The sequence below is a fragment of the Corylus avellana genome, chromosome ca1, assembly GCF_901000735.1.
Source record: "Corylus avellana chromosome ca1, CavTom2PMs-1.0".
In the NCBI taxonomy this organism is placed as follows: Eukaryota; Viridiplantae; Streptophyta; class Magnoliopsida; order Fagales; family Betulaceae; genus Corylus; species Corylus avellana.
This window is the reverse complement of record NC_081541.1, coordinates 30,386,139-30,402,515: the sequence shown is the minus strand read 5'-3', so window position 1 is coordinate 30,402,515 and position 16,377 is coordinate 30,386,139. Positions and strand designations below refer to the sequence as shown.

General features: G+C 34.5%; 2 protein-coding genes across 6 annotated transcripts in view; one reads left to right on the top strand and one right to left on the bottom strand.

Moving 5' to 3' along the window:
• The window catches only part of LOC132169658 (probable flavin-containing monooxygenase 1), a 3,496-nt gene extending 413 nt beyond the window's left edge, over positions 1 to 3,083 (top strand). The window contains exons 2-6 of the mRNA XM_059580658.1: positions 4 to 58; positions 938 to 1,175; positions 1,460 to 1,635; positions 1,735 to 2,093; positions 2,391 to 3,083. Coding sequence (XP_059436641.1) covers positions 4 to 58; positions 938 to 1,175; positions 1,460 to 1,635; positions 1,735 to 2,093; positions 2,391 to 2,736 — 1,174 coding nt within the window. The 3' untranslated portion in view covers positions 2,737 to 3,083. The remainder of the gene's footprint in view (positions 1 to 3; positions 59 to 937; positions 1,176 to 1,459; positions 1,636 to 1,734; positions 2,094 to 2,390) is intronic.
• Positions 3,084 to 4,998: 1,915 nt separating this feature from the next.
• Positions 4,999 to 14,069, bottom strand: LOC132187079 (protein DETOXIFICATION 45, chloroplastic-like). Of its 5 annotated transcripts, none has more exons than XR_009440793.1 (17): positions 13,940 to 14,069; positions 13,707 to 13,854; positions 13,017 to 13,382; positions 11,857 to 11,999; positions 10,373 to 10,516; positions 10,060 to 10,235; positions 9,504 to 9,639; positions 8,725 to 8,821; positions 8,536 to 8,636; positions 7,786 to 7,949; positions 7,310 to 7,381; positions 7,092 to 7,208; positions 6,881 to 6,976; positions 6,665 to 6,786; positions 6,198 to 6,255; positions 5,957 to 6,043; positions 4,999 to 5,206 (listed from the first exon to the last, which is right to left on the bottom strand). XR_009440793.1 is itself a non-coding variant. In XM_059601269.1 (16 exons), exons 3-16 carry the CDS (start codon positions 13,337 to 13,339, stop codon positions 5,195 to 5,197), a joined length of 1,761 nt encoding a protein of 586 aa, XP_059457252.1. In that variant the 5' UTR covers positions 13,340 to 13,382; positions 13,707 to 13,854; positions 13,940 to 14,068; the 3' UTR covers positions 4,999 to 5,194. The 5 variants fall into 5 exon arrangements, 2 of the variants coding, with proteins under 2 accessions (XP_059457252.1, XP_059457237.1); XR_009440795.1 differs by having other exon boundaries at positions 13,716 to 13,854; XR_009440794.1 differs by lacking the exon at positions 4,999 to 5,206 and adding an exon at positions 5,787 to 5,877.
• Positions 14,070 to 16,377: the final 2,308 nt, after the last annotated feature.

The following is a 16,377-nucleotide window of genomic DNA, read 5'->3' as shown; positions in this document are numbered from 1 at the left end:
TAGCTCTAAAGGGAAATGGAAGGTTGTAGTAGAGGATTCCCCTACTCTCTCCACTGAGGTATGTATTTGCACATACACCATGTAACGAAATTAGAGTTTTCAATTAATTTCATGATGTTTTGTATAATTATTATAGCCCACTAGGACATAATTAGGTGAAGGATTATTGATAAGGAGATACATATATATAATAGCAGAGTCTATTGATTTTTCAGCACAGATCTGCTTGTCTATGAGGCCAATGTTCAGGTGGGTTAAAAACCGTCCTGCATCTGTAATTCGCCCGCTCACAGGCAAATTTTTAACTCCTAGCCCTGGGTGAGCAAATACCCGTTACACACATATGGAAGCGAATAACGGAATAAGGATGGACATAAATAGATAATGTTCATTTATGCCTACCATATATATATATATATATATATATATATATATATATATAAAGAGTTGACTTATAAAACATTATCCTTTCATATGACAAATGAAGTAGAAAACGAAACCTTAATGCCTCATTTTCTTTCTCTCATTCTGTTCTGTAGCCACAACTCCCCTTCGGCCCTCTTTCTTTCTCTCGACTCTCGTGTTCTCCAAAAATGAAGCCTAAAAAACTATCCAAAATGCAAAGCGGATGTCATGGACGGTTTGTACAAAAAAATCACCCGCCTAGTGTGGTTATTGGTAGATTCCACCCTTTGCAAAATGCAGATGCAAATACATAATAACAGTATTATCCGTCCATATAGAATATAGTACTGTTTACACCCTTAAGGGTTGAGCGAGTAGGTTAGGCCAAGACTCCAATTCAATCTCAATTTAAACCCCTTTAAGATCGGGTTAACCATACTGAATATATCAAATCAGATTAGCAATATTCATAAATCAGATTAGAAATCAAGTGATGACCTCAATGAATTTTATATATTAAATGCAAATGCAGGTGTACCTAGTGGACTTCGTGATCCTCTGCATCGGAAGATTCAGTGAAGTTCCAAACGTTCCAGAATTCCCTCCAAACCAAGGCCCAGAAGTATTCCATGGCAAGGTGATACACTCCATGGACTACTCTGCCATGGATTGTCAAACTGCTGCAGAATTGGTCAAAGGGAAGCAAGTCACTGTTGTGGGGTTACAAAAATCTGCCTTGGACATTGCCATGGAATGCTCAATAGCTAATGGTACGATTCACACTACTTCACTTATATAATTACAATGTAAAAAACTTTGTAGATCCGGATTCTCAGCAATCTATTGTTCCGATCGCTAACAATTTAAGTAGTAAATATAAAGTCTTTATGGAATTCACCTGCCCGAGCTCAGAATGTGGGTTGCTCGAGACCTGTTCGGGCAGACATAAGTAAAGTTGGAATCTCTACTCTTCTGTAGGCTCCTGCATGAAAAGTAATTTATAATTATATATTTATATGCTCCTTTTCTCAGATTTACTGCACTTAATTTGCAGGAACTGAACATCCATGTACTGTATTATACAGGACTGAACATTGGACTGTCCCTGATTACCTTCCATGGGGTGTGCCTCTTGCTTATTTTTACCTTAATCGCTTCTCAGAGCTATTGGTTCATAAGCCTGGTGAAGGCTTCCTATTAAGTCTTGTGGCAACAATTCTTTCTCCTTTGGTAAACTGACTTTTTTTTTGTCTCTATTTTTGTTTCCTAAACATGATCCTGATCATAAGGGTGAAGCTTAATTATTAGAAACTGTTGATCATGTAACAGAGATGGGCATTTTCTAAATTCGTTGAAAGCCATATAAAGAAGAAGCTTGGGTTGGCAAAGCATGGAATGGTACCAAAACACAGCTTCCTTCAAGAAATCAGTTCTTGTTTGCTCTCCACAGTGCCAGAAAAATTCTATGACAAAGTTGAAGAGAGAAGCATTATTTTGAAAAAAGCTTCGAGTTTCAGCTTCTGCAAAGAAGGTGTTTTGGTTAATGGCGAGGTGCAACCTCTGAAGACTGATTTGGTCATCTTGGCTACTGGGTTCAGGGGTGATCAAAAGCTCAAAGAAATTTTTGTGTCCACCACCTTTCAGGACTATATTGCCGGCTCTGCCAATGCAACAGTTCCCCTCTACAGGTTCTTTTCTTTTTCATTTCTTTTAAACATAGCATCTGATGTTAATAACAAGCAAAATACAAACCCCAATGAGGCTCGAGTGGTAAATCACTTGGCACTGGTGCCTCGTCAAGCAGGTGAGTGCAAACAATTTTTTCCAGCTACCCCCGCAGGCAAAAGCGAGAGCTTTACCTGATTCATGCGGAGGGAAGCTTTTACACGGTGTTCCGGGGATCTAGTCAGGGCAAAACCCTGGATACCCAAGTTGAATAATAAAAAATAAAAAAGGTTTTGAAATGAACATTTGCAATGCATCAGGGAGTGCATTCATGCAAGAATTCCACAACTAGCAGTGATTGGATTCTCGGAAAGTGTATCAAACTTGTACACATCAGAGATGAGATGCCGGTGGCTAGCGGAGCTTCTTGACGGCACATTCAAGCTGCCGTGCATTAAAGAGATGGAAAAAGATGTGGTGAATTGGGATAAATACATGAAGACATACTCCGGCCAATACTACAGGAGATCCTGCATTGGTGCTCTTCATATATGGTACAACGATCAACTCTGCAAAGACATGGGATGGAACCCCAAAAGAAAGAAGGGATTCATCGCTGAATTGTTTGAGCCTTATGGTCCAATGGACTACACCGCAACCTCTTAAGTCGGTGTGAAATGTTTGAAATTATATTTTTATTTCATAATTATTTTATAATGTTGATATAACAGTTCCAACCAACTTTTATATCAATAAATGTTTTAAAAAATAATAAATAAATTGAACGGTTAGTTAGGACTACCACATCAGCATTGTGTGATAATTGTGGGATAAAAATGTAGTTTCTAGCATTACATTAAAGTCAACCCTAGAACGGGTTCTAAACCATGAGTTGTCAATCATCTTTGACACACTTCGTGCATGCGTTTGGGGTTAAAATAATGCTACACTTATTCCCATTTTTTTACACAATTTTTCTACACCCGTAGGTGACTTTTAAAACTACTATTAGATATGAGATGGATCTTTATTGAATTTTGATACAATGATTATTTTAAAAGCCACCTATAAGTATGAAAAAATTGTATAAAAAAATTAGAGTAAGTGTAACATTCCTCTTGACATTAATACCCTTCGGCTTTTTTATGTTTATTCATTTGAAAGCATTACAGAATTGCTTAAAATAAAAAGAAAAATTATTAAATCAGTCCATGTCGTTTTATTTTGTGACAAAATGATCCATGCGATCAAATTCCGGTCATTTTTTCTACCTGTCTTTATGAAAATACAAATTTACCCACAAATTGAAACAAAATAAAAAGGAAAAAAATAAATAAATAAAAAAATTGGTTGGCCACCCCGAGGGTCTTTTGCAGTGACGAAATGACCCCCCATTCTTGAAAAAAAAAAAAATTAAGGTCAAATTTTAGTTTTTAAATATTTGGCCCTTACCCATGCAAGCTAGAAAAAATAAAAATTGCCCCTACTCACAATTCTTTTGGCCCTACTTATAAATGTTTTCGGCCCTATCCAATAAAAATTTTGGTTCCACCCACTAAATATTTTGGCACTACTGCTCCTACCCAAAAAATCTTTTGGGCCATTCACATTAAAACCTAAAAGTTGATTACTCATTCTAAAATCTTTTAGCCCTTGCTCATCAAAAATTATAGTAACCTTATTTTTGTCTATAACCCATTAAGCTAGTTACCCATTTGAGATTTGGCTATATCCACTAAATTTTATATTTCTTGAGCATTTTGTTGTACATCTCATTGCCATTCTAACCCTAAAACAAGCACAAGTCCACATTCAAGATTTAATTTTCCTATATGGATTTAATTTTCCAATCGAAAAATAAATGAAAAAAATGCAATTTGCAACACAGAAGTAGTACAAAGTAATCTATTTTTACCTTAAACTCTATGTTTTCACCTCATGGTTGTTTCTTCTTCGTGTAATTTTCAATCTAGGTCTTTAATTTTTTTTATTTTTTTTTAGTGTATATCTAGTCACTTTAGGAATTTCCTTAGGCTATTGAACTACCACTTTAGATGATGATAATAATAATAAGAGAAAATTACAGTTTACCACCCCCAAAGTTGATAACGTTTTTAAATTCGAACATCAAAGTTTCAATTTTTGCAATTTACCCCCACAAAGTTTCAATTTTTTTTCAATTCGACCAATATTAGCCTAAAATTTCTATATTGCCCCTGATTTTAATTTTTTTTTTTATGAAAAAAAAAAAAAAATTAGGGATACAAAAATGGCCAAATGGGTGGCTACGGCTACCCTGAATTTTTTTTTTAAAAAAAAATTTATAAAAAAATAAAAATAAATAAAAATTATGGGCAATACGAAAAGTTTTGAATTCAATTGGTCAAATTGCAAAAATTTGGAATTATGGGGGGATAGATTGCAAAAATTAAAACTTTGATGTTCAAATTGAAAAACACTGTCAGCTTTGGGGGGTAAACTATAATTTTCCCCAATAATAATAATAATAATAATAAATTTATGCCTTGGCCCTTTCTTTTTCTTTTTTTTTTTTTTCTTTTTTTCTAAGCTTATGCCTCGGCCCTACCCGGCCACAATACTTTCTAACTCCGTTCCTGGTCTTTTGGTTGTGATTCGACCATCCCAAGAGCCAAATTTAGGAGTGATCTGAACAAAAAGAATAGAGGGTCTCACATATTTTCCCTTTTTTTTATTAATCTAAGGAACAATACAAGAACACCCATCATTATACTACCCTCCACAAGGGAAATTGTCTCAATAAATCCCTGCTTTTTGTAAGTACTATTGCTCAGGCGTGCAAGAAAAACCCGGACTTCGCCGGAGAATAAGATGCATGTCCCATCAATAATCCAATGATAATTTAAAAATAATAAATGACAAATTAGTAACAATATTTATAGCCCTCCATGAAAATAATAATAATTATTATTATTCATTGAAAAATGATCTAATTGATAACACATGGTTTTGATTTGTTTGCTTTATAGCAGATGATACCAATCGAAAATCAAAACTGTTCATCTGCTTAATAAGATCTCTTAAGGAATCCATGTCATACTTGAGAATAGTAGTAGTCCTGCAATCATTCCAGATTGTTCCCATCTCAAGTGGCCAGCTGAAAAAGGTGGTGTTAAATCTCAGGCCGCCAAAAAAAAAAAAAAAAGTAGTTTTATATTCAAAAGCCAAACTCCAAGGCAGAAAAACACACAGATTCAATAGATAAACCATCACCAGCAAACTTTTATGAGTGATTCTACCAGATGGTAGCAGTTTTTTTTCCATTTCAATTGAGAAACAAGAAATACATGCAATATCAAATAAACTAAGAAAGCCATTTAAGGTAGCAATGTGCGAGTCTGAAAACATCACCTCAATGTGAATACTTTAGTTCATCTCCCTTGTCTCAAAAAGAAAGGTGACTATTTGTCATTTTTTTTTTTTTTCCAACTCGAACGAAAAATGTTACACACACTCAAATACACGCTCCATGATGGCTGAAGTAGCACTAAAACTCACTATAAGATTTTGAATTCAATAGTGGTTTATAGTGCCATAGCCGGAGTGTGCATTTGGGAGTGTGAGTGTGTGTAGCATTTATCAACTCAAATTACTTCGATTCTACTGTAGCTATAGTAAACGAATACTACCAAGTTTCCACCGAATATTGTCGCCAGTAAAAAGTAATATTCAAAAAGTAATATTCCAATAAAATGCTTTGCTTCTATAAAAGTTTTTACAGTGTTTTCTTCTTATAAAACTTTTGTGTAAAAAGCAACTGGCAGTCGCCTACAGAAACAGAGAACATCCTCAGGGGGAAATAAATATAAAAACAAGTATGAATTACAATTTACAAATAACCTTTTACCATAGTTTGATGGGGTGAATTAAACCGTATTTGAAGACATATTCAAATGAATCCATAGGCTTGGAACTAGGAAGATTTACCCACCCACTGTATGCATAGATTTGTAGGACCAAAGACAAGATAAATTATCATTAGTTGAAGACAAGCAAACAAATTAATTACAAGAATATATATGATGTTAATATGTATCAGAAAGTTAGAACACTATGATCCATAATCAGAGTTATGAATATTGACCAACCTCAAGTCTCTGCAAGTCCCTGTGCAGGAACCACCATGGACCCCTTTTTGATAGTAATCTGAAAAAATGGATTAAAATTAGTCAACGAGCACGAGCAAGAAATAGCAAAGATCAAGCATACATAAGCAGAGCAACACTCATAAGCATCTACAAAAGTCTTCAGTAACATTGAGGCCAACAGTGAATAATTCCAACAATACCTAACTTGTAAAAGTTGACTACAAATAAAAGTTGATATCATTAGTAATATAAGGTGCAGGACCAAAGATTAATAGAAGAACTAAAACAAGCTTTCACATCACTAAATCACCAACATATCAACACCAGGCATATGACTAGTAGAGACGTGCATAACAAAAATACTCATCAGCAATTGCACATCGGCCCCTTGCCTACTGTCAGGATATTCAAAAAGTGCATATAACTTCTGGAATGAAAGAAAATACTCATAATATTGTAAATTTTACCTCATAAATCCTGCCACCGTTCGTAGGCCCATAAAGAGTGTCAATCCCCACCAAACCCCAGGAAGACCAATAATTGAAGGAGCATAGAGCAAAAATACTGAACATATTGCCCCTACTATCATCTATAAAATCAAATTAAAAATGTCAGAGAAGCAATATGTACAACCAAGTAAGGACATCTCAAATAAGTTTTAACTCTGCATAAGCCAGGCTTACCATCGAGCAAGCTGCATATGGGAAGTCTGAAATACCAAAATGGAGACCATCAAAAATATAAGCCAGTGCATTCAAAGGTTGACTAGCACTGACAAACTGTGACAAATTTTAGATGAAATCATTAGAAATATGTAAAGGCACCAACAATTATAACAACTTTAAAGCTATATAAAAATTAAACAAATTGCAGAACACAAGTGTCCATACATACCAATACCCCCATTTTAACAATTCCTAAAACTTCAGCATCCTTGGTGAACACGGTGGCCAAAGAACCAAAAGAAAGACCCAGAATTGCAGACAAGCAAATTCCAGTGATCAATCCTATCTGGAAAAACATGCCACATCAAGTCCTCAAACAGAATCTATCCAACTTTGTGTGCATCAGACACTCCGAATACAATGGAGAAGCAAAAAAGATATGCTTACCTTTAACACAAAGTGTGTAATGTCCTTTACAGTCTGGTAGTCACCTTTAGATAAAGAACTCGCAACCAGGGCCTACAAATAGATCCAATTTGGAAGTCAACAAAAATACAACCTTCTGTAGGTATCCTGAGAACCAAATGTAGCATCTTGTAGTAAGCAAACTACATATTCTTAGAGAGTTGCTTGGAGGTGCTTAAATTCCAACAATTAAATGCAGAAAGATACATTTTTCCTTTTCATTAGAGAGTAAAATGTTTTCCAAAAGCTCCTTGTCATTTATTTTCCATTCTTCAACCAGTTGTCAGGCTTTCCCTGTGTTTATATTCTACTGCAATAGTGTCTTATTTTACCCACAGTCAATCCACAGAGATGATCATTCCAACCAAATAGAAATTGAATGGATGATAGCATGGGAACAAGTAAATAAGAATGTCATGAAAGCATATAAGAAATCATTTGAAGAAAGAATTTAATACCTGACAAGATGCAGCCAGTGCATCTGTAAGGAGGGATACAGCTAGCCATACTTGAATACATATCTGATGTGCAGCCATAGCTACCGGACCTTGACGAGCAGCCATTGACGTCCCCAATGTCATGGTTGTAAGAACAGCAAGAGTTCTTCCAAGAAGAAAGCCACCTAAAGCAGCCAATAATTGGTAAGCATAGCTGTTGAAATACATCTAAAGTAGATAAAAAGGTCTAACATGTATATCAATTGCTATCAGAATAACAAATAGTGAAACATTGCACCATCCCAAATCAATGTACTGTTCCATCAGCAAACTAATGTCAATTATCATCATAATAGCATAATTCATGCAAATGTGCAACTGACTGAAACAAAAGTTTAACATATGAACCTTCTAAATATACAAGGAGTAAGGATAGACTTGTTTGGGGTTTGTGGGGGAGGGAAGGAATGACAGCCTCTCTAAAAATATAAGTGAAAGAAAACAAAAAAATATTGAAACATTGCACCATCCAAAATCAATGTACTGTTCCATGAGCAAACTAATGTCAATTACTATCAAAATAGCATAATTCATGCAAATGTGCAACTGACTGAAGCAAAAGTTTAGCCATATCAACTGTCTAAATATACGAGTAAGGAGAGTTGCAAAAAACTATAAATGGAACTCTTACTGGGGGGCTGGAGGAATGCCAGCCTTTCTAAACATATAAATGGAAAACACAATCAAACCGACCAAAAACTAAGAACTTACCAGATTTTATATATCCACCAAATTGAAGTGATCCCATCTTTGGAGGCAATAATATAGCTCTCTTGTTTAATTGCCAGATCAGTAAGAAGGTAACAATGTACCTGAAGCATAAATTTTCTAGCATGATTATTGTCAAATAAGGCCAAAAAGAAAAGAGGAAGAAGTAAATAAATCCAAAAAAGCACATACTGAGACATGACAGTGGATATGGCAGCTCCAGTTGCACCCAATCGAAAATAATAAATTAGAGTGGGAAACAAAAATACAGCTAACAGATTACCAATACCTGCATATGGAACAAAACATGAATTAGCAGAAAGAGAAGCACAAGATATGAAGAAAAACAGAACTAGGATCTTGATACAGTGTAAATTGGAAAAATAAAGGTAACAAATTGGAAGCAACAAACAGAAGTCACCAGATAAAGATGACGCAAAAAATATAAGAACTTCTCATGCATTCTTAAAAATAAGGTTCTAGAGAGTTGCAAACAACTAAGTCTAGAGACCAACATCAACTTCTTCCCTTTCAGTGCTAAACATCTCGTACTAAAATCTGTCTCGCTTTCTCTATCGAAAAGAAAATCACTATGAAGATGAAGGGCACTGATGCAGATGCCCAGACAGATACCCAATAATGGGGACATTGAAAAACCTACACATTGATTTCATTACTTTTTTATTAAGTTCCCAAACAGAAAGAAACATGATGTGACTCGGATGATGAAGAAATGAGCATGCATTTCACAGAGCATGTCATTTGTTCTTTTTATTCCTCAATCCAAAGCATACAAGAAAGCATTAGAAAACAAAACAAAAAAGTAAATGCAAGGCACAAAATAACTTAGTAAAAGAAAACCAACTAGCTTGAGTATTATGACAATATAATATGTATGTTTGTTTAGTCTACATAAGAAGATATCGCTGTCAACAAAAGTGTTACTACACTTATTAAGCCCAAACACTTGCCTAGACAAAAAACGGGAGTTTTTGTATCCTTAAAACCACGGAAAACGCCCTGAAGAGCCAAAGACACCACAACTGCAGGAGCACCAAGTGCTCTAAGTGAAAGAAATCGTTGTGCTGGAATGCGCATGGGTGAATCCTGTACAGAAAATGACACCAAGAAAAACATATTCCTTGTAAATAAATAAGAGGTCATTTACCTGAGAAAACAAAAAGACAGATCTACAAGAAAATAATGGACAATTCCAATACTGCAATTACCTAGTGGCCCAATAAAGTCCAAATGTACTATACCCAATAGAGTGGGAAAATATACGTACTAAACACAAAAATCTATAATGACTAATGCATATTTAAACATATATATGTGTGTGTGTGTGTGTGTGTGTGTGTGTGTGAGTACAGGGAGAGAGAGAGAGAGAGAGAGCACATATTGGTGTGCATGTGTCTTCATGTACAAGTATGCACATACATGTATGCATATGTATAAAGAGGGGAAGGGGAGGAGGCTGCAATTAATAAACGTACTATGTAAACCTAAGTATATCCAAAAACTTACGGATGATATACCCATCAAACCTAGAAACTTTCCAGATCCCAAATACAAGGCTATAGCCTCAATAATACCAATCGCAACTGCTAACAGTAAAGCTGTAGACACTGAAGCTAGTTGCTTTCTTTCAGCTACTCCATTAAATGGTTTACCATTAGTACTGCCTTCTAGACAACCCCCTTCTGTACAACAATCAGAACAAATTAGTACAGAACATGAAAATATTGAACCAATAATATGCCTAATTTTATAATAAAACCAGAATCAAACACAAGTTCAACAGAAAATGTTAAGGCATCAACCATCAATTGTACGTCACCTGAAGCAGAATCTTTGCTTGCATTTTTTGAAATGTCTTCAGCAACAAAAGAAGTAGCAATACTAAGGAGAGGAATATTAAATAGCTTTGATATGTAGTTAAAAATATTTGTGGAAACACCAGCTGAACCCAACTCCACAGGACCTATGGGAATAATGAAAAAAAAAAAAAAAAAAAGGAACAGGTTAAAGCTCCATAGCTACAAATGCAAAAATAGAGATTGGTTTCAGCTTTGATAATTCTAAAGTCAGACTGATGCAAACAGAAACAAGCTTTTAGATTGATTAAATTCAAGTTATACAAAATACCGATCAAAGAATTCATTAATGGCTTTTCTAGTGACTTCCTGCCACACTAACTAAAGCAACTGAAAGTGACAACATTTGCACAACTTCAGTTTGAGAACAATAAAACCAGCCACTCAGTAGGTAAATACATATTGTGGTTTCCTATATCAACTAATACTTAATTGTCCATTTATTTCTTAGCATACCTCACCATTTTTAAAACATTAGATATGGATATGGCCACCTGAATTAAAAATTCAGAAAAAAGTTCATTTTAAATAATTACTCCATGCTTAACCTCGAAATGACTATAACATAACCTCGCAAAGGATTGTAAGTGACCAAATACATCACATATAAGTGACCAAATAATAATCAACAAAACACAATAAGATATCATCATGGAACAAAAAATAATTTGCAATGTTTTCAACCTGTGAACAAGAAATCATTTGGTCTTAATCTACATCAAGCAATTGAATGTCAAATAAATTAATATCTATAGCTACAGGCCATTTCATGTGAGAAATATAGCCTTTTCTAAGCTCTTAAAATACCCATACTATGAATACTTAAATCACCACTTCAAGCATGTAACTTCTAGTTTACTAGTAAGAAACCCACACATCAATGATAGTTAAGGCCAACAAACAGAATGCAGTTGCTTAAGATTGAAATTCTGAAGAAGAAAAAAGTGTACAAGAATCAAAGCAGAAAATAAAAATTTAGAACCATCAAGAGGACATTTAAGAGAGACGAAATGAGAACTACTCGCATTCAGATTTTCCCAAGACAATAGGAGTATTATCCAAGAAATCATTTCAATGAAACTATTCAAAATGAAATTAGTTCAACCTCTAATGGCAACTGCTATGTACATAAACAAATAGACTAATAAATTTATATTTTAATAAGTAAATAGACTAATAAATATAAAAAAAGAAAATAAAAAAAGAAGATAATTAAAGAAAAAGAAAAAAGTAAACAGAGCATATTAAGGAAAACTAACAACTATCAATGAAAACCTCATCAGCATCAAGACAAGAAAATGGTTATTGAAAAAAAAAATGTTAAAAAGGGGCTCAAACTGTCAAACATTATGAAGAAAAATGTGTTAAAATTAAAATGAAAGAAAAATATATATACAACCGCCTAATACTAAATGAGGAATGAACCATATTTAAAAACACAATGTACCTAATCTACCGATATAGGCAGTCTCCATCAACTGTGCTAAAGGTTCAAGAGCCTGTCCGGCAATGGCAGGCAAAGAAAGCATTAAAAGTTCACGTTTGGCATCCTGAGACTGTGATTGACCGACAGGAGTTCCTGTCAATTCACTGCAAACAAATTAAGAGAATTGATACTAGTACATAAGAATCATTATCTGAAACCAAAAAAAAAAAAGAACTTTTAGAGAAACCAAGCCTAATAACATTTCACACAACATGTAGTGAATAAATTATCTAAAGACAAGCATATTATGGTTAGCCTGCTACTTACTTGCTTAATTGCATATCACTGCAGACATTTTCGTGCTGATATACAACTCATAAGAGGGTCTTGACCATACACAAGCATGCACACAGAGACAGCAAGAGAGAGAAAGAGAATCCTAATATTTATTTTCTACGAGCTGCCATATCAAAAAACTTAAAATCATGTCAAATAGTGATAATCAGGTCTATAGCTGTCAAGAAGCTATACCCAATGCATGAACGCCACATTTAGTTAAGAGCTCCATCCAGTGACCCACTAAGACTAATGTGTTAAGTTCCTGTCCACCTTAGAAGTTTTCTACGCCAGCCTTGTGCTCCCAGCCTGTAATGCAAATCTTATCCAGCAAAAAAAAAAAAAAAATCTTTTTTGCCTATTGGTTACTTCTAAAAATGCTACATGCAGACTCAAAATAGAAGTAAAAATTGTTCCCCAATACCAGCTTCATGCGTTCATTAAAAGATGGATTAGGAATTGGAAAGGTGCCATCCCAACACAAAGAAGGGGAGATGGGGAAGTGAGAGAGAGGTTACAAAACAAAAGCTATGACACTCATATTACCACTCCATAGTATTAAGTTTAACGGTTTCACTATAAATCAGAACTGCCCGAATCAAGTATTACATATTTTCATATTACTGTCAAGTATATTTCAGAAAAACGATTCATAATTACATGCTGCAATATTGTTTCTATGTCTATATGAAGAGGTAAAGTGATATCAATAAGTAACATGACAAAAATTGAAACTAGAGCGTCCAAAGCCTCCAATACATGCCACACTCAAGGAAATGCACATATCGTCAGAGCTAAAACTGCCAGTATGTACAAATAATAGGATACAAGGATTAAGTTCTTACGGAGTAGTGTCCTCCCCTGAACTGCTCAAGAGCTCTTCCTCCCCTACAGTCAATCTTTCTTCCACATCAGAGGCACCCACATCACAATCTGAATTCAACTGACTACCACACACATTAAACCCAGGTTTTCTCCGACGGGTCACCAGCGGTGACAATAGTGTTCTATGCCTTGAAGACAAATGGAATCCCCCCACAATATCTGCATTGCCTATCCCCTTCCTGTCAATTCCCACAAAGGAATTACGAACATTGCCACATCGCGATGAAGATAATGGCCTTGTTGGTTTCGTTATAACACCCTTACTCAATCGGGTGGCTGACATCGTTATCAATTCTTGTTATTTCTTACAAAATCAGAATGAGAGCCTAAAAATCCCAAAAAATAAATAAATAAATCACAAAAAAAAAAAAAAAAAATTGCAAGCCAAATATTAGAATCAGATTAATTATTACACTCTTAACATTCAGAATTGCTCTAATTACACGAAAGATGGTCCAACAGAGCAGCGAAGTTCAAAAAAAAAATCCAAACTTTTCCAACACTGATTAAAGCATTTGCTAAATTAAAACATCCCAAAACACACACAAATTATAAAAAATAAAAAGCTTTACATTTCAATTTGTTCGGGATAAGCGTAACGAGAGCACAATCGAAACACATATATGAAAACAGAGTGTAAGACACAAAACCTCAATTACAGCAAATTATAACGAGTAAACAACGTAGGGAACCGGAAATGCGTCAACTTCACGCTGTTTGGAGCATAAGGGTCCCGCGGGATAGCAAAGAACGGCGCTAGAAAACGAAAACGGTTGGCAGAGCCCTCTGTTCGGTGCCCTGGAGAAAAAAATGAGAGAAAAAGCGAAGGAAAATGGAGATAATAAATAGGATAAAAGCTGTGAAAAAAGAGAAAGGATTTTACCTTTCCTTTTCTTCGAAATTTAGGGCTTTAGTCGCAGAGGGAAGGATATCAACCTCGTAAGGTTCGCAACATGTCCATAAGACTGACACTCCCTCTCCACTTGCTATGAAGAATGCGGGCGGCTTAGGCTTATATATGCACACCCTTCCACTTTTGTTTAGTTTTTGGCCTCACCGCCATATTATTTTTTATAAATCATTTGTGACATTTTGTGTAACTTAATTTTCGAGTTAATAAAAAAAAAAAAATCGAGTGTATATAGTTTTTTTTTTTAATTTTTTAAGTACAACTTCATTGCAAACAAGGTAACAAATTACAAAGGCAGAAATACAGGAAAAATAAAAGACAATGGAAAATAAAAGAACAAAATAACTCAACTAAGATAGACTATAAACACCTCAAAGTCTTGAAGAAGATTCACGAAGGTGAAAGTCACTTAGGACATAATAATTTTAATTGATGTGAAATTAATGTGAAAAAAATTACAAACCTATTCTATTATAGTCTATGATATAAACCATTTATACAACATGTATATGGTAAAGTGAAACCGATAAAGAGTTTCTTTTCTTGATTATATTGTATTGACACACGGATAAACTCCGAGCATTTGAACCAATCCACACTTGAACACTAGATCAACCACAAAATTCAAACCTTATCCAACAATATGGGGTATTTTTTGTTGGGAAATACTAGGTGGTTTTTTTAGTGTTCTCTTAGTGTCCTCTCAATTGTGATGTGACTTTTAAAATTATCGTTGCATTTGAGATTATCATTATTAACTTTTAATTTATTTTAAAAATCACATCACAGTTGGGAGGACACTAGGAGAACACTAAAAGAACACCTAACATTTTCTTTTTTTGTTTAAGAGTATTTTTTTAAAAGTTATGTTAGGTATCATCTTTTTATCCTCCTAAAATCCTTCTAAAGCTGATATGACTTGCAAAATCATCATTGGATCAAAATTCAAATATGATTCATTTAAAATTTAATTATGATTTTAAAAGGCACATCAGCTTTAAGAGAATTTTAGGAGGATAAAAAAATAGTACCTAACATTTTTTTTTATTTATTTATTTAAAGTGTTCGTTAATATTTTTATTTTTATTTTTTTTTATTATTTAAAAAAAAAAAAAAAAAAAAAAAAAGGAAAGGTATTAGAATATGCCATTTATAGAAATTAATGTCTCAGTTGGAGGACTCTAGAGATCTCTATCTATCCATCTCATATGTGTCTCCATTCACAGGCTCTCAGTTGGGTAGTTGGCCCTGACGAATCTTAGGATATGTTTGGCATATAGAACGACGTGTCACGTGTGTGTAGGTCCCATATCGATATGTCCGAGTTGTAGCCGCCATATTGGGTACAGCTACAGTTTGCAGTACAGAAACGGATATGGGCCTAGCCTATCCCAAAAAACAAAATAGTGTATATGGGCCTCTTTTCTTCTTTTGCTTTCTCCATTGCCTCAAATTATTATTATTATTATTATCAAGTAAAATTCAATTTTATCTCAGGCAGAATGCTAGGTTTCATTAGTGGCAATAACATATTAGTGTTTAAATGGGATTTGAATCTTATTAGTGACATGTGTGTTCACATTACTTCACAATGCATGTGATTGATTCATTTCAATAGATTAAGTTTGAGGAATTTCCTCAAAACTCAATTTATATTAAAATATTGGTTTTTGTATTAGGTATGATAGATTTTTCTTATCAATGCATTTACCATAGAGGAGTGATTGTAATTACCTTTCTTGTTCCACTCTACCTACCTCATTTTCTATGTAAAAATGTGTAATTTGTATTGTAAAAACATCCAAGACTATAAGAGAAAAATGTAAGCATAAGGACAATTCTCTAGCGGTCGACGGAGGCCATTAACGCAAATAACTCGAAAAATCCATATTCATTTTCTTCTTTCGCTTCCACTATATTATCTTCCATTTACATCTTATTACAATTTTCTACATGATATTAGAGCCCTAAAACGTCCAACGTCGCTCCTTCATAGGCCCGCTACCTCTTTGCGGCATTTGGTCAAATCCATTCTCTTCTCCAATACATCTCTCCCAGTCCCACACCAGTCAAATCAGCCATATATATCTCAACAAACTAAAAGCCAACTCTCAACAAACTCGTACAAGTTATCCATTTGTTTGTGTCATGGAAAGGGTAGGATGAGCAGCATCCTCAGTCTCCTTGATAAATCATCTACCACTCAATTTTCTCTACCCTTTCTATACTCAATAATGTAACGATTTAGAAACCGACTTCTATTATGATGGGTACCAATCTTATGCTCCAAAAGAAATTTTAGGCTCTATTGGCAGCTGGTCTGTTCTCCTGCATATTAGTACAACTCAACACATAATGATCATATTCAATTAGGAATTCCTTAGAAAAAAACAGGTAGAAGACAGCATGAG

What these genes read in the sequence shown, in the direction of transcription:
- LOC132187079 (XM_059601254.1), bottom strand. Translation starts at nt 13,339, where the DNA reads ATGTCAGCCACCCGATTGAGTAAGGGTGTTATAACGAAACCAACAAGG. An exon ending in AACTCCCGTTTTTTGTCTAG is followed by an intron (nt 8,822 to 9,503) that starts GCAAGTGTTTGG and finishes TTCCATATGCAG; the next exon opens with GTATTGGTAATCTGTTAGCT. An exon ending in TGGTGGATATATAAAATCTG is followed by an intron (nt 7,950 to 8,535) that starts GTAAGTTCTTAG and finishes TGGCTGCTTTAG; the next exon opens with GTGGCTTTCTTCTTGGAAGA.